General features: G+C 49.5%; 3 protein-coding genes across 3 annotated transcripts in view; all 3 read left to right on the top strand.

The window, feature by feature from the left end:
- The window catches only part of KMT2D (lysine methyltransferase 2D), a 37,805-nt gene extending 33,108 nt beyond the window's left edge, over positions 1 to 4,697 (top strand). Inside the window, 4 exon segments of the mRNA XM_043966428.1 lie at positions 796 to 1,081; positions 1,232 to 1,305; positions 1,426 to 1,534; positions 1,628 to 4,697. Coding sequence (XP_043822363.1) covers positions 796 to 1,081; positions 1,232 to 1,305; positions 1,426 to 1,534; positions 1,628 to 1,720 — 562 coding nt within the window. The 3' untranslated portion in view covers positions 1,721 to 4,697.
- A 147-nt stretch (positions 4,698 to 4,844) lies between these two features.
- Positions 4,845 to 13,765, top strand: PRKAG1 (protein kinase AMP-activated non-catalytic subunit gamma 1). Its single transcript, XM_043966429.1, is given in 15 exon segments — positions 4,845 to 4,959; positions 8,585 to 8,633; positions 11,157 to 11,266; positions 11,443 to 11,505; positions 11,507 to 11,525; positions 11,659 to 11,690; positions 11,692 to 11,718; positions 11,948 to 11,993; positions 12,098 to 12,152; positions 12,281 to 12,407; positions 12,526 to 12,570; positions 12,572 to 12,684; positions 12,824 to 12,863; positions 13,140 to 13,286; positions 13,443 to 13,765. Coding segments are annotated over 15 exon segments (987 nt in total). The 5' UTR covers positions 4,845 to 4,950; the 3' UTR covers positions 13,548 to 13,765.
- Positions 13,766 to 16,947: 3,182 nt separating this feature from the next.
- DDN (dendrin) lies at positions 16,948 to 19,883 on the top strand. The gene is given in 3 exon segments (XM_043969260.1): positions 16,948 to 17,161; positions 17,164 to 17,174; positions 17,618 to 19,883. Coding segments are annotated over 3 exon segments (2,208 nt in total). The 5' UTR covers positions 16,948 to 16,963; the 3' UTR covers positions 19,617 to 19,883.
- Positions 19,884 to 22,714: the final 2,831 nt, after the last annotated feature.

The raw sequence follows: 22,714 nt of genomic DNA, 5'->3' as shown, positions 1-22,714 counted from the left end.
ACCCTGGTCTCTTGACTTGGGCAGTACTTTTCCTACTATGCCATTAGTGGACCCCAGCCCACCAACTGGGCTACAGGAAGACAGAAACGATTTTAAAGTTCTGTCGCTGTATGTGACCAAGCCCCAAGCAAGGAGGCCTGGACTTGGTCTGTGGTGGTGCAGAGCAGGGCAGGGATGCAGCTTAGGGGGTTGCTGAGGGAGAAGGTGGGGATGGGGGCAGTGGGGGAGGGAGATAGAGTCAGACAGGTCACTTATTCCTTTTCCTGTATTGCATAGTCTGTGTCTTTATGTTTGTGAGGTGGGAGAAAGACAGGCAGAAGGGTAAACAACTTAAATTCTCAAGAATTATTCTGTTGTGGTAAGGGGACAGAATTCTGAATCTGCCCTGGGAATAGAGATCCGAGGGATAGGCCAGTGACTTGACTGGAATGCTAAGATGCGGCCTGTCTCCAGGGGCGGTTGAGGGAAGAGCATGTTAGGCTAGTCATGAGACGGTGAACAGTAGCCACACATCAGGGAACAGGAGTTTAGCCCATTTGACCCCTAGTTCCTTCTCAACTTTTCTGTATCCACTGGAATAGAGGGACATGGATCTTAACTGCTGCCCTACCAGAGTGGAGACCCTTACAGTAAATTAGGCCCCCCCCCCACCACGCCCCCGTCACCCATATGCCCGTAGCCCATGTCCCAAGGCCTGGCTGACATTTGCCATATCCTGGGGTTGGGGTTGGGGATCATGGTGTGCTTGCTCATTCTAGGAGAGATCTGACTCGCCATATTTTCTGCTGCCCCCAGGCCTCACACCCTCAACAGCACCAGCATGTCCAAGGCATACCAGAGCACCTTCACAGGCGAGACCAATACCCCATACAGCAAGCAATTTGTGCACTCCAAGTCATCCCAGTACCGGCGGCTTCGCACTGAGTGGAAGAACAATGTGTACCTAGCTCGATCTCGTATTCAGGGCCTGGGGCTCTACGCTGCCAAGGACTTGGAGAAGCACACAATGGTCATTGAGTACATTGGCACCATCATCCGAAATGAGGTGGCCAACCGTCGTGAGAAGATCTACGAGGAGCAGGTTAGAGCTGAGGAAAGGAGCTATGCGGAGGATTTCCGGGGGCCCTGGTGGGCCAACTTGCTTGAGTCTCCTAGGGAAAATGAGAGACATTTGGGGAAACCCAGGGACCTTTCATTGAATCTGTTCTTCCTGTTCTCTTCCTCTTTACAGAATCGAGGTATCTATATGTTTCGTATAAACAATGAGCATGTGATTGATGCCACACTTACTGGAGGCCCTGCCAGGTAAGAGGAAGGGAGAGGGAGGGAGGGAGGGGCCTGGCACTGTAGAACTGGCCCTAATCTGAACTGCCTTCAAGCCAGGCTCCCCTGACACTGACCTCTCCCTGGTCTTTCCTGGCTCAGGTACATCAACCATTCTTGTGCCCCCAACTGTGTGGCAGAGGTCGTGACCTTTGATAAGGAGGATAAGATCATTATCATCTCCAGCCGGCGCATCCCCAAAGGAGAGGAGGTGAGTGATGGCATTGTCGTGTGATTTCCTTTGAATTGGTTCGTTTTTTCTAAAGCCTGGCTCTACTTGATTCTCTCTCCCTTCCCTTCCCAGCTGACCTATGACTATCAGTTTGACTTTGAGGATGATCAGCACAAAATCCCCTGCCACTGTGGAGCCTGGAACTGCCGGAAGTGGATGAACTAAGCTCAGAGGCAGCTGGGCAGGGGAAGCCCTCCAAAGCCCTTCCCAAAAGGGTTGAAGGGGAAGAGAGCCAGGACCCAGAGCTGGGGCTGCTGGCTGACCAGAGCCCCAGGAGCAGGATGGGGCTAAGGGCCCCGGGGCAGTGCCCATTCTGGGCACCAGGGATGACTTCCCTCCCCCACCACAGGCCCCAGGCTGGCATATCTGCCCCCAGCTCCAGGAGCCGACAGACAGAAACAGCCATTGGGCATCTCAGGTTCGGGGGGTGGGGGGTTGGGTAGATATGGGCTGGGCTCTACCTGGCACCGTCTGGGAGGCAGCAGAGACGGTGAGGAGGGTGGCGGCTTGGGTGTCCCAGCCCCAGTGCTCCCACTGACGTCCCCAGTCCAACTCAAGGCTGCAAAGAGACTTGATTAAGCTTGACAATCCCAAAGGCTGGGTCCCCACACCTGGCCCTGCCCGCTGGGTCCTGTCCCCACTTCCTAATCCCCTCCTTCCCTCTCTCTCTGTCTCCCTCTTCTCCTCTGTGTCTCTCTGTCCCTCTTTCCAGCTCTCTCTCTTTCTGGTTTTGTGTTTCCTTGTTTTCTCTCTGACAAATGCAACACGAACGGGAAAGAGGCACCCAGCTGCCCGGGTGGGGCGGGCAAGGCAGGCGAGCCGGGCAAGGAGATCCTGCACCCACACCTACCTCATTTAAGTGTTGGATTTTTTGCTGTTTTGAAATGTGAGACCCTCTCCCCAGCCCTCTAATCCCTCAACCCCCTGTCTGAATTGGGGGTAGAAGGGAGGGGAGGGAAAAAAGGAAAATCTTTAGAAAAAAAAAATCTGTTTTTAACTGTGGGCATGGGGTAGTGACTAGGGCTGATGGGAAGTGATTGAGAGAGGGTGACCCCTTGATCCCCTCAGAAGCTGGGCATCTCTCTCCCTTTGAACAAGTTGGGAGGGGAGGTGTTGGGGTTGTGTTTCAGAACCAGGGTGTCCTCCTCTTGTACTCCCAACCCCATCATGAGCCCAGTGCCTCCCTCAGCCTCTCCCTGGAATTGGAGGGGAAAGAGGTTCTCTGAGTTGTGTACCCATTCCCCATGGGGCAGGTTGGGGCCCAGAGCTCCCTACTTCCCCAGCCACCAAACTGCTGCTGGTCTGGTGGGAAAGGGAGGTGTTGGGGGTAGGGGAGCTTAGTGTCATCGTGGGGAGGGTGGGGGGGTATTTATCTATTTATAAGCCGGATTGTATATAGTCATGTGGGGCATGGGGGGGGGGCCAGCAGGAGGTGAGAACCCTCCCCTCTCCCCCCCACCCCCTGGGGAGAGCAAATGTAAAACTACTAATTTTTGTGCTTTATATATTCTATATAAATATATCTATTTTCTTTTTACAAAACCAGTTTATAAATGGTAGGGGGCGAGGGGAGGGACACCCGGGGCTCCCCTTGTGGGGGGGCTGCCCTCCATTATCCCAGACCTGCTGCCCTGCTCCTCCCCCACTCCCCTGGCTGTGACTGCTGTAAAGGTGAGGGGAGGGGACAGGGGCTGGGCTCAGTTTCCCCACTCCCAGATGTACAGTTGGACTTTTATAACGCACAAAAGTGAGCTGGCCCCTAGGGGAGCCAGAGGGTGACGGGTCCCCTCCCTCCTTTCTCTCCTATCTCCCTCCCTAAACTTGTGCTGCAGTTGATTGAACTTCTTCCTGGAGTGGGGGGGGGGTAGGGTTGGGGGGATGGAGTAACTCCTAGGCCCCTCTCTGGTAGGGAGCCATAGGTTTGAAGATGAAGTTTTTATTCAGTTCTCTCTTCTAGGGGCTGTGGGCAATGGGCATTTTGTAATTATTTTAAAGAATCAAAAATTTGGAGCATGAGGATGAAGAAGGTGATGCCAGTGGAGAGGGCTGGAACAGGGAGCCTAGTCGCTGTTGTGTTTTTAGTTTTTTTTTTTTAAGTTTTTGTTTTGTGTTTTAATTTGAGACAGAATGGGGTGGCAGTGGGGTGGGGGGGGAGGCTGAAGATTTTTTTAGGGAAAAAGAAAAAGCTGCTTCCTCAACTGTTTAAAGATGCAAAGGTTTAAGAGAACTTCCCGGTCCCCCCTCCTTCCCCCAGCCCCCCAACCTCCACAAGGAGCAAAGAGAAGCGGCTGTAAATAAACCAGGCAGCAAGAGACTGGGCTTCTCTACCACCAACACTCGGGTCCTGCCCTCACCACCCCCAACCACTCTTCCTTTCCAAGAGCTAAAGGCCTAGGCTGCTTGGGAATGGAGAGCACTTGGGCCATACCCATTGGTTAACTGGCTCCCAGACTGGGCTGGAGCCCAGGTTTGGGTTTGGGATTGGGGAGGGATAGGGGTTTGGGGGTGGGGGGCAGACTTTGTAAGCATATGCTAGGTATCTGATAGTCCTGTAGATCTTAGTGAAGAAACCTTATACAGTTTTTAATTTTTATATAAACTATAACTCAGAACCAAGCTGCAAGGTTGGAATTTTGGTTTTTTTGTTTTGTTTTGTTTTTAAGTTCCCCGCTTGTATAATTGCATCGGAAGCGCCCCCCCCCTCCCGTGTTTGTAATTTTGGGTTGGTTTACACTTGCACATATTCGATTTTCAGTTTTCCCATTTAAAGGATCCCCTTCACCTCCAGGACTCTCCTTTCCCCTTTTCCCTCCCTCCGCCTCCCTTGGAAAAAAAAATCGCTGACAAGTGTGAATCCCGTGAAGACTTTATTTTGTGTTGTGTATGCTGTACAGCAAGGTTTGTCCTTCGTAACAACAGATGAAATGACTCCCCCCCCCCTTTTTTAAGGCCTCGCCCCTCCCGCCCCCAGCGCCCCTGTCCGTGGCATGTTTTGTATCGGCGATCATTATGAACTGTACATAATTTATGTTGTGAGAGGCAAAGGGCAAGTTTTGGATTTTGCTTCTTCCAAGTTTGTTTTTAAAGGACAAATAAAAAAAAAAGCATTTTAAATACAAGTCGCCTGGAGTCGCTCGGTAGCGCCGCCGCTAGCGGCCCGGGGCCCGGACGCGGCCGGGAGGGGAGGGGAAGGGTGGGGGAAAGGCAGCGCCCCTTCGGCCACTCGTAGGCGACTGGACACTACCGGAAGGGTGGAGGCCGTGCGCGCGCGCGCGCGAGAGAGACTTCCTCACGTGATGCGGGCGGAAGTAGGGTGGTGGCGTCGGAAGTGACGGAAGGGGCGGATCCGGGAAGAAGCGGCCCGGAGGGCACTAAAGGAACTGGCGCAGAGCGGGATGGAGACGGTGAGAGGGCGAGGGCTCCGAGCTGGAGGGATTAGCGGCGGAAGTCTCCGGGACCCCCTGCTGGGCTGAGGAATGGAGGCGCGGGGGTGGGGGGAGACGTCCGATCTCCATACCGGTGACCCCTGTCCCTCACACAGCCTGGGGCTGCCCCTGCGCTGAGGTCTTCTTGGGCCCGACTTGCTCTAGGGAGCTGGGTCGTAGCCTGGATCTGGTCTCCTGAGGGAGGGTCTCCGGCCTGCTCCGAGACCCTCGGTCCCTTCCAGGCAAGAGCAGGCCGGGCCTCCTGATTTCCCGGCGCTAGGGAGTCTAGGACGCGGGCCGCTTGCGCCAGCCCACTCTTGAGGAGCGTTCCCATGCGGGGGTTCTTCCTCCAAGAAGCGTCCCACCCATTTCACGTTAGCTGTTTATCCTCACTAACTCTTTTAAAAAAGAAAGAAGAGGCGGGGGGGGCGGGTTATTTTCCTTTGCAAAGAGGAAAATTGGCACCTCCAAAAATGCCACAAGGAGGACGTCAGCCCTATAGGTTTAGGGACTGGACTGGGAGTCGGGACATCTGGGTTCAAATAACAACTCTTCCATCAACGAACTGACCTTGGGCAAGTTACTTCATCTCTCTAGCCGCAGCTGGACCTAATGATCTCCAGAATCCCTTGCAGTTTTAAGAATCAGATTCTGTAACATGGGGCATGGAAACTAAGAGCAAAGAGCTCGCACACTAAGAGCTAAATTATCCTCAGTCTGATCACGGAGTGAAATTCAGGATAAGTTATGTCTGGCCTGAAAGAGCTCAATCCTGCAGTTTAAAGGAGTAGCGTAGAAGGATTTGGCCAGCACGGGAGGAATGCCCTTGGAAGACATCCTGGGAAGAACCGAGGCTGTTGGATAGCCCTCCCCACCCTGGGAAGGTCTAAGTTATTAATAGGGCTTTCTGCACACAGTAGGCACTCAGTAACTATTTGATGTTTCCTGCTTGAAGTTCTAGATATGTTCTCCTGTGACTCTTTGTATCGAATGAGTGACTTTTTGTATCGAATGAGATAATAGATGTAAAGTGTTGTATAAACCTAGCTGTAATTACTTTTGCCACTTTCTTTGTCTAGGTTTGCCTCTGAATATATCTGTGACCGGATCTATACATTTGTATAGCTTCTATGCATTTGTGCTCCTTGAAATTCAGTTTTCCAGGCTTCCTGTGCAGATGTCTGTCAGATCATCTGTGTCTATATATGACTCCCTTACATTTACATAGCAACTTTGTTCCCAAGCACACTACTATCTCAGTTCATTCCATACCATTTCTGGGAGGTAAGAAGGAGCAGAAATTTTTAAGGAGCAGATAATACAAGGAGGAAAATAGTCATAAAGATAAAGTCACCTAGTGATGTGTATGGTTGTATATTTTTCTTTGTTTTAGTGCACTTCTTTGACCATCCATGTCATCATGCCCATGCCCATCATAATCTTTTTCAGTAATTCAAATAATCTGTGATTTCATCCATATAGGTATTCTCTCCACCAATAAAGATTTTAGCTTTTCTACAGCTTAGATGGATTTATAAGTTTCTGTGTCAAAAATCATCACTTGGTAACTACCCTTTTGGTGATGAGTTTCTCTGAATTTAACTGGGCTAATCACCAAGCCTTGCACTCTAAGCATTCTGGCTTGTCATTGTAATACAGTATCTAATACAAAATGAAAAGTTACCTTCATACTATAATGAGGCACCAAAGTGGTAAGTTTAGTGGAAGATCAACCACAAATTGAATACCAGTCATGTTGCCTAGTTACTGTGAAGGATACAGAGAAATTCCTGCTTTCATAGAGGTTACATTCTAGTTTGGGAGATAAGATATTTCTGTATGAAAAAAGTACCACAATACAAGGTAGTATACGAGTGCCAAAGTAGACAACTGCTCCAGTTCTTGGTTTCTCTCTTTGTGTGAGCCAGTCTTCCATTCTGTATGTTGTGTTCTCTTGTCTATGTTTTGAATACATCTCTCCTGTGTACATGTATGGATCTGATGCATGGCTCAGTAAGCTTCATGTGCAGGTGGTGAGATTTGTTCCAGTGGCATTGCCAAAATATCACATGCAGTTGACAGGTTGCCCTGTGCTGCTAATAGCAGCAATGGAAGGAGATTCCTTTCAGCTTGTCTTTGCCCTGTGTTCACTAACCAACCAAAAGACCCCAGTCAAGACCTTTAGCCTCAGATTTTTGCAGAAATTTGTGGGGCAGAAATGTAGTTTTTGGAACCATTCCCAGAGTATGTTGAGTTGGAGTTGGCAGTACATATAGAAATCAGCATAACTCCTTTTAGGTAACATTGACATTTTCAAGGTATCCCAAACTTTGAGAAGTATAGAGACTCACCCAAGATTTGGTTACTCTGAGCAAAGGGAGGAGGCAGAAACTGTCCCTTTATCTTCTCTGTGTCCATAGGAGCTAGTGTTTCTCTTGGTTGTGGGAGGCTCTAGCTCATCAAGTTCTGCTAAAGTGCAGGTCTGACCATGTTATTCCCCATTCAATAAACTGCTTTAGTTCCATATTATCTCTGGGATCAGACATAATATCTTCTGTTTGGCTTTTAAAGCTCTTCATAACCTGGCCCATTCCTACCTTCAAAGATTTCTTACACCTTACTGCCCTCCCCATACTCTAAGATGTAGTGACACTGCTGTTGCTGTTCCTCGAACAAGACACTCCACCTCCTAATTCTGAGCATTTTGAGTGACTGTCCTCCATGCCTGGAACTCCCTCCTTCCTTATTTTTACCTCCTGGCTTCCCTGGCTTTCTTTAAGTCTCAGTTAAAGTCCCACCTTCTGCAAGAAGACCTCCATAATCTTATTCCACATTCTTGAAGTCCCTGTTATCCATTAAAGCCTTCCCTCTGAGACTACCTCCTATTTATCCTGTATATATCTTGTTTGTATATAACTGTTTGTATGTTGTGAGACTTAAATGAGATGATATTTGCAAAGTGCTTAGCACAGTGCTGACACATAGTAAAAGGCACTTAATAAATGTTTGTTCCCTTGTTTCCCCATTAGACAGCTCCTGTGAAGCAGGAACCGTTTGTTTTTGTATCTTTCTTTTTATCCCCAATACTTAGAGAAGTGCCTAGCTTGTAGTAGGCATTTAATAAATGCTTGTTGACTGATCAACAGATCGACTAAAGGGATTGGGGTTGGGATTGGGAACAAAGCTCCCCAGTTACAGAACATGGTTTGTATTTACCCTTCAGTCATTCAACTTGTGATGACTGATTGGCTGCCAGTTGCTAGGGTTCTTTTCCATTGGCAACCTGTTTTCATGGTAGAGACCAAGTAGCATGGTCCTTATGCTCAAGATAGTACTTGGGAAGGCAGTGGTATCCCACTGTCCTGTTTTTGGACCCCCTTGGCAGATTCTTTGGGGGGCAAGCCTAGGCCCAGATTTTGGTCCACCTCAGAAGCTTTGGGATCCTAGCCTAGGCTCAGAATCACTAGTGTCAGTTTTGAAGCCCTGTTTCTTCTACACTGCCATACCTTAATACTGGGAGAGGGAGTGATTCAGGTGCCATGAGGAACACAGCTAGGTTAAATAGACCCTAAATTAGGCTTAGTTCCTTTGTTTGTACTTCCAGGTCACTATTCCAGAGAGTGGTACGGAAAAATGCACCCCAGCTCTGGAAGGTAATGTATTTCATTCATGATATACTCAAAGAAGAATGAGTGTGTATGGGAGAAGCAGTGGCCAGACTGTAATTTGTCTTCTAATAGTGGTTTTGTTTCTTTCTTATTTGGATATCAGGGCTGAGCCAAAAGCTAGAGACATTAGGCTACTTCATAAGAATTAGAATCAGTAGTTTAAATAGAGAGCAGCAGTAATAATTTTGGAATTATAGTGATGCTTATTAGGATTGTCATAAGTGATTTAGACAATTAGGATTTTTTTCAGGGTAGAATTCTGAACTCTTGTAAATGGGAGGGCTATAGGCCAGAAGGCCACATTCTAAAAGTCCCTGTTACCATTTAAGACCCAGAGCTAGAATCACCAACCTTTTGTCACCCAGAGTCTCTAATTACATCACCCTGAGTGTGCAACCCAAATCTGGGATGGTTTTGAAGACTTAAAGAATTTCCCAACATCTCAAGTCAGGAATGGAATGGACTAGGGATGTAGTACTAAAAACCAAGGTGTTCCCAAACTCCTCTATCCATTTTGAACCATTATGAAAGAACCCTGAATTGCCCATACAACTGTACCTCTCTACCGTGTGAAAGACAATACCTCCCCCAAAATCATGAAATGCTCTTCCATTTATTTATTTTTAAAAATAACTGTTATCTGCAGGCTACTGCCCTAGGTGTTAAGACTCCAAGATATGACACAGAATTTGCTTCAAGGGATCAGGACCTGTGATTCATTGGTATAGGGAACCTTTTCCAGCTGAGGAAGCCCCATTAACCATCCGTCATTATTTTCTCTGCACCCTTTTAGACTTAGAGAATTGCCTCAAGTACTGACAAGTCAAGGACTTGCCTGGGCTCACATAGCCAATATGTGTCAGAGGTAGGCTTGATCCTAGGACTCCCTGATTGTCAGGACAGCCATCTATCCACTATGCCATACTGCCTCTATACAACTTATAACTTAAAGAGGTAGAAGGAAAGACACGTGCACAAATAACTATGGTAATGAATGGGTGGTCCAAGAAAAGTAACATGTTAAATTTGAGGAAAGACCACTTTGACTCAGTTGGGATAAGAGGGAAGAGTTCATGAAAGAACTGGTATCTAAGTTGAGTTTTAAAGGAAGGAGGAGACTTTAAGCATTAGGAGATAGAATGGAGGATTGATCTAAACAACAGGAACAATGCAAATTTGGAGAGGAGTGAGGGAAGGATGAGAAGAAGGTTAGAGGCTAATCTAGTCTGGCTTGAAAGTAGAGTAGAAGAAAATGTGTAGGATGAAATAGGACTAGAAAGGTAGGTTGGCGGTCAAAAGGTTGTGGAGAGCCTTGGGTACCAGGGTAAGGAGCTTCTCATTCATTAATCAGTGGACAGCCATTGAAAACTAAAAGATTACTAACATTAGGAAGATTACTGGGACAGCAGCATGAAGAATGAATTGAGTGGAGAGCAGGAAAGCCAGTTAGGGGGCTCTAAATATGCCCCCCATGGCCATTCTTGGGACTCCTTGAAGCTACTGTGGACTTTTCAGATGGAACCTTATACTAACCTCAGGGACTGGAGAGGCTTTGTGAGAATAAAGGATAGAGGCAGCTCTCTTCCTTATGTTTTAAAAAAAAAAATCCATGCTGGGCACAGAATGGTATGAAGTAGGGCAGTGTAGGCTATGGCTATTTCCCTAGTTTGACAAAGAATAAAAAGACTTGAGCTGGAGATGGGTTCAGTGTTCACTGGATCCTAAACTTGCCTTCTCTCCAAGGCCTGACTTCTGGTACAGACTGGATTTTTCTTACTCACCAAATGGACTTCCAGGATTCTACACCCACCCTGGTCTGGCCCTAGACTTATCCTCAAAGCTTTAGTGAGCAGGAGCTTCTCATAAGCAGGAAGTCCATCCATCCAACATGGCATTTTACTGACACCCACCAACATGGTATTGAATTGAAATGGCTTGGATAAGGCAGTCAATCACATTCCATCAAAAGCTTGCTAAAATGGGGGCAGCGGGGTGGTGCAGTGGTTTAAAGCAGTGGCCCCTGGATTCTGGAGGACCTGAGTTCAAATCTGACCTTAGACACTTGACACTTGCTAGCTGTGTGACCCTGGGCAAGTCACTTAACCCTCATTGCCCCGCAAAAAAAAACTCAAACAAAAAACTTAGTTAAGAGAAGAACCTTTCAGACAAGAACAAGCTACCAAGAGGTTTTCCTCAGAGGAATCTGAGATCATTCTCTACTGACAGGAATGGATATAGTCCTGCTAAAAGATGATGACATGATCTCTAGCCTGGGGAGACTGAGAATAAGCTGGATTCAAAAAGACCTTGTCTAGTCTAGTTTGGTGGGAGCAAGAAGAGCAAGGTAGATGGAATAGGAGGGCTTTGTGGAGAGAAGCCTTAGAGGTTTGGGAAACTACAGCCCTCAAGTATGTGTTCTTCCTCTTTGACAGAAGGGTGGGGGGATGGGGGAGCAGAGTTCACAGCAATAGAATGAAGGGAGAATACTAATCCCCTCATGCTATGCAGAGACCCCAGAATCCAACAGTGCTGTCTATACCTGCTTCATGAAATCTCATCGATGCTACGATTTGATCCCCACAAGCTCCAAACTGGTTGTGTTTGATACCTCGCTGCAGGTGAGTGAGGCTTTTATCCTCTACCCTTTCCCTGAGGCCTCTAGTTTTATATATCCCATCCCAAGTCATCACCTTGTAGGGCTACTCTTAGCCTTCTTTCCCCTTATGCCTCATCTCCTCCTCCTCCAGTTTTCTGCCCTAGTGACCCTTCTCTGTTACCCACCCCCTGCCTGCAGGTAAAGAAAGCCTTCTTTGCCCTTGTCACAAATGGAGTTCGGGCGGCCCCATTATGGGACAGCCAAGAAACAGAGCTTTGTGGGTAAGCAAGGGTCCACGGAAATGGGATGATGTCATCATGCTGGGCATGGAGGGAAAGTGGGGGGTAACACTTGAGATTCCCTCATCTGAGGGCTGTGGGAAGGTACAATGCTAAGTATCCATTTGGCTTCCAGGAATGCTGACCATCACTGACTTCATCAATATTCTTACACCGTTACTACAAGTCAGCCTTGGTGAGGAACCCACAGCCAACCATTGATTCTGGCACCTATAGTCAGGGACCACTGATTCTTCTTTAGTTCCCATCTCTAAGCCCTACCACTGCAGTGTCTTCTTCATGGCCTCAGTCTGCTTCTCCATGGGGTGTACAGTTCTTATCCCATCCTCCACCTTCAGGGAACAAGCTGTCGGGGGCTATGGAAGAGAGTGACAAAAGTCTGAACCGTGTTACCTCTGTTCCAGGTACAGATCTATGAGCTGGAAGAACATAAGATAGAAACCTGGAGAGGTTTGTAGTAGGGAGTCATAGGGGACAGGGAGGGGACTGGAACATTTCCTTGGGAAGCTGTTTTTGGTGGCGTTTTGTGTCTAAACCGTCTCTTCTCCTCTCAGAGGTGTACCTTCAAGACTCCTTTAAGCCTCTTGTCTGCATCTCTCCTAATGCCAGGTGAGCTGCTGCCCACTTTTTCAGAATCATCACAAGGAGCCTGGAAAGGGTAGGGGGAGTGGTGACTCCATACATATACGTCTTGGCGGTGGTCTGACTTTGCTAATCACTTGCCCTGCCTTCCACAGCCTTTTTGATGCCGTTTCCTCACTGATAAGAAATAAGATCCACAGGCTGCCAGTCATTGACCCTGATTCTGGCAACACTCTGTATATCCTCACCCACAAACGTATCCTCAAGTTCCTCAAACTTTTTGAAGTGCCATTCTCTTCCTCTCTGACTTCTCCCATCACTGGCTGGGCTGGGCTGGGAGTTGGTGTCTGAGGGCTGTTTGGAGGACCTGGCAGGTCTGGTTAATTGGTCTCCCCACCAGATTGCAGAGTTTCCCAAACCGGACTTCATGTCTAAGTCTTTGGAGGGAGCTCCAGATAGGCACTTATGCCAACATTGCTCTGGTGCGTACCACCACACCTGTCTATGTGGCACTAGGCATCTTTGTTCAGCACCGGTCTCTGCCTTGCCTGTTGGCTAGATGAGAAAGGTAAGGAATTGGGAAGGGAGAAAAGAAGGGTAGGGGGATATCTGCGTCCACAGGGGTGTCCTGTGGGCAGTGGCAGGGGTTCCATTGCTGGATTCCAAGTCCTTCTAGTTAAGATGCCTCTCTTCTCAACAGGGCGTGTGGTGGACATCTACTCCAAGTTTGATGTCATTGTAAGTGACTTCAGAGGGACCAGGTCGTAGGGAAAAGGAAGGAGGGATTGGGGAATGTGGGAAGGAAGGAAAGGAGGGAATTCTTCTTTGTGGGTTTAGGGGCTTTGGTAACACTGGCCTCTACATCCTGGTGTGAGACAAGAACTGAATCTTACTGGCTGATTGTGGACTGGGAGATGACCCAGTTCTCCTGAACTCTCCATTTGTTGTGTGATGGAACTGGGGCTCAGAGAATTGGAAATTATGCTTTTGGGGCTCTTTGCTTCATTTTTCCAGAACTTGGCAGCAGAAAAGACCTATAACAACTTGGACATAACTGTGACAAAAGCACTACAGCATCGATCCCACTACTTTGAGGGTGTACTCAAGTGCTACCAGCATGAAACTCTGGAAACCATCATTAAAGGCTGTGTGGAAGCCGAGGTGGGGAAAGAGAATCAGAAGACTTGGGAATGAGGGGATAGCGGTGATGATGTGGAATGAAGAGGGAGGCCTGGAAATAGGGCAGGGGATATGAAGGTTACTTGGGTGAGGTTAGACTGAAACCCTTTTCCTTTCTCCCTTGCCTTCCTGTGCCAGGTTCACCGGTTAGTAGTTGTAGAAGAAAACAATGTGGTAAAGGGCATCGTGTCGCTCTCTGACATACTACAGGCCTTGGTGCTCACAGGTGGAGAGAAGCCCTGAGCTGAGTTGGGAAGAATGCATATAATGCACCATACCTCTGATCAATTGGATGGGATACTAGAGGCTCTGATCCCTTTTATGAAGCTCATCCACCCACTCACCCTACCATACAGAGAGGCTAGAAAAGGGTAGGAACACGTAGAAACCCACACATACTTTGAAGGAATAACGGCACCAAACATCTGTACTGGTCCCCTGCCTGAACTAGGGGCTGTGTGCCCCTCAATCCTAGGTAATTCTGATCTCTAAGAGATCCTGAGTCCTTGCAAACAAATATCATGCTCCTATCTTCTGAAGATAATGTACCATGAGACTCTGTAAAAATGTTTTTATTCTTCCGGATCAAAAGGAGTTGGGGCGTAGGGGGAGACAGAGTGCCATTTCCTCCTATGTTGGGGGGGTGCGGAGTGCACCCTTTGGATTCTTGCTCTCTTTTCCCTGCTGTGCTTCCCATGTTTTGGGGGAGTTGGAAAGGGAGGTTCAGAATGGCTAGTTCACATTTATTTTTCATAATGAGATTCCAATTAAAATGACAAAGATGCCCATATCCTCAGTATGTGTGTTTCTTTGGGGCTTAGAGTACCACTGACCTTTGCCTCTGCACCTGTGGTTCCACACACATCCCTCTCCTGGAATTGGCTCATTACCTCCATATCTTTCCTTTACTCAAACTGTGTCCTTCCATGCTCACAGCCTCTCCTCTGCTGCAACTGGGACCTGAGGTTAATCCCTTGCAAGTACAGTATCCGTAGAGAGGAGGTAGGGCCCTTTTCCCCTACAGATAGAAGTTAGTGCCCAGCCCCCTCCCAACACCACCACCCCATACACCTCCCTGCAGTGAATGTTCCAGGGACCCCCTCCCCCTAAGCGGTGCTGGGAAGGCAGGGCCAGGCTTAGATTCTGCTGAACTGGCACAGCGTGTGAGCCTGCAAATCCCTTTTATTGCCTCTGCTGCCTTTCCTAAAAAGCTGGGAATGGTTTGGGTGGCAGGGCTGGGAGAGCAACAGCTCCAGAGGTGCCACGTTTAATCCTCACTTGCCTGAGTACTGACATGCAGACAGAAGCCATCAAATGGCACCTTGAACAGTGAGTTAGAGAGGCCTGGGGTGGGGGATGTGGAGAGGAGGGTGGGAGGACAGGAGGGTCACATGCTAGCTTGCTTCTCAATCTTACCTTTCTTGCATTTTCTCCCATGACAGTTTCAGAACTCATACTTTGCATTCTTCACTTACTCTTCCCTATGCTACTTTCCCCAAAGTTAAGATCTCTTAAAATTGGAGACTCTTGGAGAAAAAGCATGGGCATGCCTTTGTCCAGGGAAAGGGGTGTTATAAGTCCGAGGCTACTTCCTAGGGAAAGAGGTCCTGCTGTGATGGGCCACCACCACACCATACTACATAGGCCCACACAGCACATTCCTGATCTTGAGGGAGGTTTCTGAGTGATTAGACGGGTATGGGAGTATGCACATTCCATGAGGACAGGGTTGGGGGGAGACTTTGGAGAGGAAACTTTAAAAGAGCCAGGATTCTGGCAGGCTGAGTGACAGAACCACCTTCACGAATAGCTATCACAGTTACTAGAGCCAGGTAAGTAGCTGGCCTCAGGGCAGGAGTGGGGCGAGAGGTGGAGGGGAGAGAAGAGTATGCTAGTAAGTAAAGTTATTGGAGTCATTTCCCTAAGGACATGAAGATTTGGCATCAGGATGCTTACATTTTCTATATGTACCTCTCTAGGAGTGGGCATTTCATGGGAGGTTAAGAAAGGGTAAGGAATGCCTCCCATTGATCCATTCTCTACCTCCCTGCTAACAACCACTGCTCGCCTTCCCCCCCCACCCCAACACCTCTTTTTATATCATACCTGTTTTAAGGGGAAGTACAGGGATCTTTTAACAAAACAAATCAGGATTCCTTGCTATCTATCACTACCAACCCTGAACCCTAAGGGACCTCTTGGGTCAAGGGGACAGTTTTGGAAGTCCCATCTGTAGTCCTCTACTAGTCTTTCCTTTCTTCCAGGGGTTCACTGTTAAGGGAGGAATGTTATCTGTGCTTTCCCAGGAACTACACCCTTCCCTACCTCCCCTTGAGCTGCTAGCATGGTTGCTATGCATGGTTGCTAAGTCTCTGCATGGTGGGTTTGGCGTGGGCTGTGCTGTTACTAACATTGCCATGGTAAAGTTGGGAACCACCTGTAATAGTGCTGGGGGAAGGGACCATGAGAGCATTAAACACCTCTCCTGGCTCTTGTTATCTTAGCCAAAAGAGGGACCAGTGACAGGTGGACATCCTAGGTAGCAACAGGGGAAGCTTATTCAAAAAGGGGGAAGGGGAGGGAGCCTGCAAATGTAAACAGCCTCAACATTCTGTTTGTCCTTCGGTTTTGCTTAGTTGCACATGGGTTGAGAGAGAACTGGAAGCTTTTCCATTCTACCCATCTTTCTTTCCTTAAAGTGCAGAAACTCATCCTACTCTTCAGGGCTTGCCAGATTTGTGTGTGGGCATGATATGGAGTGACTTTCCCTACCTTCTGGGTTAGTGGGGGAAGAGACTGCCATTGGGTTCCCTCCCTCCACCTGGAACACCTAGAACTGTGTAGGGTGAAAGGTGTGTGGTCTGCAAAGCAGGACCCTAGTCTCCCCGAAGGCACTAGGAAGTAAAGAGGGGAGCGGGGAGCGGGGGGTGGGAAGGGGCGGGGGGTGGGCACTTTAGAGCTTAGGAACAGCAGCTCTCAGCTCTGAGCTGAGCACGAAGCAACCGCCGCCTCCTCCCTCTGCCGCTGAGAAGCGGGTTACTCATCTTCTGCACCCCGCACCACCGCTAAAAATAGCCCCCCAGAGTCTTGGGGCCGCCCCCTCCCTTTCCCCTGCCCCCAAACCCATGGAAACAGGCAGAGGGTGGAGAGCGAAGACCTTGAATTTCAAGGGACATTTTCTTATCCTTAATGGAGAAGCAGGCTAGAGTCAAGGAAAGCCAGAAATGGAACCCAAGTATCAGGGCACCCAGACTAACTGTAGAGTAATGAGTTAATAAGGCAGTAACGTTGGGTAGGGGGAGAAATACTGAGGGCTGAGGAGGAGGAGATGACCTTTAGTACGGAGTTGAAGAATCCTCTCCACTTTCCAACTGGTCCTGCTTGGGCTTGGGGGGAGGGATGGAAGTGGGGAGTGTCCAGGTCGGCAACCGAGAACCGCCGTGTGCTGTGTGGGAGAAGTAGCAACACAGAACAACTGCCCGTGTCACATGCACGCACACATACATACACACACACACGCACAGAGACACACACGTGTGCTCGGGTATATATAATCCCCCAGTCCTTGTGAGCCCGCTCAGCAGCGGGTACAAGCTTCCTAAGCTAGCAGGGGGCTCTTGGGGTGGGTGGGTGGGGGGTTGGGGTTGGGGTGGAACAGGATGGTGGATGGCCCGTTATTCTCCGAGGGGCCAGGCAGCCCTAGAAAGCCCCATGATGGAGAGTCTGCCGGCTGCTTGTGGGTACAGAAGTCCAAGCTCTTAGTGATTGAAGTGAAGACCATCTCCTGTCATTACAGTCGTTGGGCCCCTGCTCACCAGCCCATGGACCCTACCGGGGGTCCTTGGGCCCAGGAACCTTATCAAGCCACAGGTGAGTCTGAGGGCTTAATTGGGAGAACAGGTTGGGAGAAGGGCCCAAGGAAGGGCAGTTTAGGTGCTGACCTCTCCGCTACTTACCACTGATTGTACGATAACTGCTTAAGCCTCACTGCACTCCCACTCCCCCACACCCGGTGGGTCTAAGGTTACCTCGGGGGAGGGGAAGAACGAGAGATGGACTTGGATGAAAGAATTTGATATAGAGGGGGAAATTGTGTGAGGTTTACACGATAAAAGTGTGACAAGGAGGCAGTGTGTGAAGCTACCCAGAGAACCTGGTCACCACAATAGAATAGTTCATATTTATTCCCCCCATAACCCTTCCGCACCCCACCCCATTAGTCTTCATGGCTACCCTTTACTGCCCCCACGGCTCCCTTTGCTTGTCCCTCAGCTTCACTGGCCGCTCACCTGGGTTCCTGCTTATTGTCCCAGGTATGGGCTGGGCCAGAAGCCCCCAGATCGACTGCTTCGCCGGGCATGGGTGCCCCGAGTGTTGCAGGAGGCAACCAACTGGGGAACAGGGCACCCACCCGAGATCCGACCCAGGGAGCAAGAGAAAAGGAAGGCGGCCTCTCAGGAGCGTGAGACCAAAGAAACAGAGAGAAAGCGGCGCAAGGGAGGTGGGGGTCGAAGTTGGAGCCCTCCAGGCGTTTGCCGTTCAGAACCTCGGAGTCCACTGGGCCGAGCCCGGGGCAGAGGTGGGCCCCGCCCCGATCCTGGGAGTGTCCCGAAGGCCGCCCAGCTTAAGGCCCGTCAGGTCCCTTGGTTGTCAGAGCACCTTGGGGCAGCCGGCCGGCCGCCCCGTCCAGCAGCGCAGTCGCTGCGAGAGCCCCGGGCCGCAGCTCGAGCGGGGCCCCGGGTGGGGCGGCCGTCTGGGCCTCCCAGTTATGAAGCCCACCTGCTCTTGAGAGGCGCCGCCGGGCCGGTCCCTAGGAGGCGCTGGGATCGGCCTCCACCCTACGTGGCTCCGCCTTCTTATGATGGCCCCCACCGGACCTTGGGGGCCAAACGGCCCCCGCAACTTACCCGGCTGCCCACCCCACTAGCTCCGGCTCCTGCTTTAGAAGGAAAAGAGGGAGAGGAGCGCCCCAAGAAGAGGCTGGATCCGCGGATCTACCGCGACGTCCTAGGGGCTTGGGGGATTCGGCAGGGCCGGGGCACCATGGGTGGGTTTCCAGGTTATGGAGGGCTCGGGCTTGGAGGGAAGACTACAGACAAGGTTCCTGGGGTCTCTCCCGTGGGTTTCAATAGCAGCTGCAGCGAGAGCTTTTCACAGCCTGGGGCCAACCAGAGCACGAAAGCAGAAACAGTCCCCTCCGACACCCCCCAAACGACCCCCAGAACCAAGCTCCCTCTCAGGGACACCTCCGAAGGGGAACAAGCAGGAGAGCAGAACTGCTCTCGCAAGGCCTGGGGTCCTTCCCCTAGAGACCAGCCACCCCAGCACAGCCAAACCCTTCCTAGACCCTGGGCCCCTGGAGGCCCAAAAGAGAAAGAGTCCCCGGGGGAGAGGGGTGGGTCCCAGAGGCCTTCCGAGTTTCCAACCGACTGGCAAGAGACCCATCGAGCTCATACTGTCCCCCGCAGCCCCCGTAGTTCTGCTGGGGAAAACGGAGTGTTTGTCATTGACGCCACGTGCGTTGTGATTCGGGCCCAGTTCATCCCGACCCCTCAAATCCAACACGTGCAGTTTTTGCCTTCCCCGGGACCACGGGATGGGGGGGACTCCCCGGCCTTCCAGAAGGCCCGAAAAGATGAGGGAGAGGAGGGGCAAGCCTTCCCCTCCCCATGCCAAAAGCTGCTGCAGAGTAGCCGGCTCTCCCATCAGTCCAACAAAGGCTGCTCCGATGCATGGGGTGAGAGTGCTGAGGCCGGGGAGCCGGAGGACCCCTCCCTGGAGGAGCGCGCCTCCCGCATCCTGGGGCTTCCAATCAAGGAGCTGGACCTGGGGACGTCTGCCGTTCAGTGTAGCTCGGACCCTGGCGGACCCAGTGGAACAGCTGTGAGGTGCGCGGATGGCGTCCAGAGTTCGGAGCCGGCGGCGAGGGTCCAGCGCCCCGCGGGCCGCGGCTGGGTGCGGGACCCAGGGCCTTATGCCGGGGCGCTGCGCGAGGCCGTATCCCGCATCCGCCGCCATACAGCTCCGGACTCGGACTCGGATGAAGCCCCAGAGTGTGGTGCCCCGAGCTGCTCCTCGGAAGGGAGCGACACAGAGGTCTCGGGTGCCTCCAGGCATCCTGAGCAAAGCCTGCCTGGGGGGCTAGATACCCCTGGCACCCCAGGAGGCCGGGGAGAGGCCGGGCGCAGGGCCGGGGAGCTGAGAGACTGTATCCGGGAGATCCTGGATGTGATCTGCCAGACCGAGGAGGCGCTATTCCGGGCCGAGGGCTCCGCTCAGGGAAAGCAGGGAGGGGGGCACCCCCAGCCATAGATTCCCGGACCTCGTACTTGGCCCCGCCCTCCATGGCTCCCCCTCACCGTCCCCTTAGAATTCTCTCACCTCTTCTCACTTTCTTCTTCTATAACCCCATCCCTACATGTACCCTGACCGGGAGGTCCTTGCCGTGAAACCAGAGGAATAGCATTGGAGCTTTTACGGTTTTCGTTTTTGAATGAGAAGTGGGGGAAATGGAATCATATTATGTCTGGACTAATTCCGTACCAATCTCAATTAAAGGGCTTAGAAAAAAAAAAGCCCAGTGGTTGTTGGTTTATTGTTGTTTTTAACTGAAACCCTATCAAAATTACTGTGTGCCTCAAGGAATTCCCACATCGCTTCAGTATTGACATCATCTATTGTTTTCTCACATAAAAATCAAAGAATTGAAAAGTTGAAAAAAAAGAGTTGAAAAGGTCTTCTGAAGCTACCTAGTTTACTTTTTTTTTTTTTGGTGAGGCAATTGGGGTTAAGTGACTTGCCCAGGGTCACACAGCTAGTGTCAAGTGTCTGAGGCTGGATTTGAACTCAGGTCCTCCTGAATCCAGGGCCAGTGCTCTATCCACTGCGCCACCTAGCTGCCCCTCCTAGTTTACTCTTGACCAAGAATGACCTCAATAACATCCCCTAACAGTAGTCTTTAAGTCTTTAAGCCTTTCCTTCAATACCGAGTGAGGGGCAGACACTTCCTTCTGGAGACTGTCAACGATGCTTTTAGATCATCCTAATCTTTAGGAAGGTTTTCCTTGCCTCAATCCTCAATTTGCCTCCTTGTGACTTCAGCCTTTTTGCTTTTAATTTTTTCTCTAGGACCACACAGAATAAGTCTAAACTCTCTTCAACACGACAACCTTTCAAATATTTGGAGACCATTATCATTTTCTACCTAGGTTTTCAATTTAAACATACACAGTTCTCAGGAGTTAAAGGTTGTTTTTTTTCTCTGGATGGCTCAGTGTATTTTGAAAAGACTGATACTATAGGATACAAAAGGGTCATAATTGGATAGGGAAGCCTAAGCAGGGATCAGCTAGGCAATTGAGAGAGGGATAATAACAGCAGGGGTGATGTCTATTAGAGAGGGTATTAGGATTGAGGACTAATTAAAGGGGAGGGGAAGAAATGAGAAAGGGACTAGGGAGGCTATGAAGGTACGGTCTTGAAGCATTCCATAGTGGATTGGTTTGTTGGTGTCTTTTTTTTAAAAGAGGCTCCTGAAAGGAAATAAAGGCTGAAAGAAGGAGGGAAGGATTCAAATCAGTAAGCCAGGACCACCACACTAACTTGATTCATTTTTATTCAGAAAGGGGCAATGGGCAAAGAGACTTCTCACTCTCCAAAAAAAAAGCACCTGGGGAGAACTCCCTTTCACACACCTTATTCTCAACTGGGAGAATCCCAAAACCTGATAAGCTCCAAGAATCAACCAACCAATAAGCATATATTAAATAACTATTATGTACCAGGCACTGGTGCTAGGTGCTGGGGATACAGAGAAAAAAATTGACCAGTCCCTACCCTCACTGAGCTTATAGTATGGAATGGGAGTGGTGTGGCAATGATTATATATACACACATTAGTAGATAACATATATGTATATATAGTGTATGTATACTGTGTATGTCTATGTCTATATTATTATGATCGTTTTTGAGGAAGGAAAGGCATATGTAGGACCTGGTCCTTGAGCTGAATGTTGCTACCCCAAGAGACAAAGCTAAGGAAGGAGTCTGTTTCAGGTATGGGAGCTAACCTACCAAAATTGTGGAAGGTGGGAGATGGAATGCTATGTATGGAGATAGTTTAGCTCCACCTAACCGATGTGAAGTGGAGTAATGAGAGATCAGTCAAGAAGGGGAGGTTGGAGCCAGATTGTGAACAACTTTAAATCCAGACAGAGGAGTTTGAATTTGATCCTAGAGGCAATAGAGTAGAAGTGGAGGGTAACAAACCCAACTGTGAGTTGAGGGGGTGAGTGGGTGTCTACTCCAAGCCTGTGAACTATTCCCCTGGTAGAATGGGCAGATGAGAATAATTTGCTCTTACAGTAGCTAAAGCAGGTCATATGGAACTTTTAGAGTTTGGTCAGACATCGAAGACACCAAGGTCATCCAATGCATCCCAGGCCATCAAGGGTCACCTTGACTTTTGTCAGGCCACTGGACTCTGGAAGAGCAAGGCTAATGACTTCGTGCAACTCTCCCTGACTTAAATCCAACATGAAAGAACCAAGACATCGTCCCTTGGTCCTCTTTGGAAACGAAGAACAAACAACAACGAGAGGCAATAGGCAGCTAATCAAACAATCCAAGGTATTTTTCCTTAAGCACATGTTATAGTTCCCCCATGCTCCAGAAGCATCAGTGGCTCCCCTGTTTAGTATTTCAAATCCTTCACTACCTGGCTCCAGACTACCTTTCCAGACCCACACCTTCACACACTCTGAGGTCCATCCAAGTTCCTATCCCATCTTTGTGCCTTTGCAAGGATTTGGCCAAGTCCAGTGGCTCTGGAGTCATAGATCATGAATTCTAATCCTACCTCTGCTGCTACTTCTGTGACCTTGGGGAAGTCACCTCACTTCCTTAGGCCTCAGTTTCCTCATCCATAAAATGAAGGTGTTGAACTATCTGGCTTCTGGAGTCTTTTCTGGGTTTAGAGCTTGTTATCCTGTGCCTGAAATGTTCTCCCTCTTTTCCTCCACTCATTAGATTCCTTCAATGCTCAGCCCAGATTCTACTTCCTACATATGGCCTTTTCGAATCCTCCCAGCCACTCCCCTATGTAGATAGATAAATAGATAGATAGACAGACGTGTGTATAGTTTATCTGATTTATATAGTTCATCTGTTATAGTGGAGAAAGAAAGAGTAAGAGAGAGAGAGAGAGAGAGAGAGAGAGAGAGAGAGAGAGAGAGAGAGTGAGTAAGAGTACTAGGACTGAAATAAAAAAGACCACACTTCTAATTTGGCCTGAGACCTTCCTAGCTGTGTGACTTAACCTCTGCCACAGTCGCCTACCTCACAGGGTTGATGTAAGGATCAAATGAGATATTTGTAAAGTGCTTAGCACATAGTATGTGATTAATAAA

Source organism: Dromiciops gliroides, chromosome 5, assembly GCF_019393635.1.
Source record: "Dromiciops gliroides isolate mDroGli1 chromosome 5, mDroGli1.pri, whole genome shotgun sequence".
NCBI classification, from domain to species: Eukaryota; Metazoa; Chordata; class Mammalia; order Microbiotheria; family Microbiotheriidae; genus Dromiciops; species Dromiciops gliroides.
Note: the sequence above shows the minus strand (reverse complement) of the source record. Positions and strands in the feature narration are given on the sequence as shown.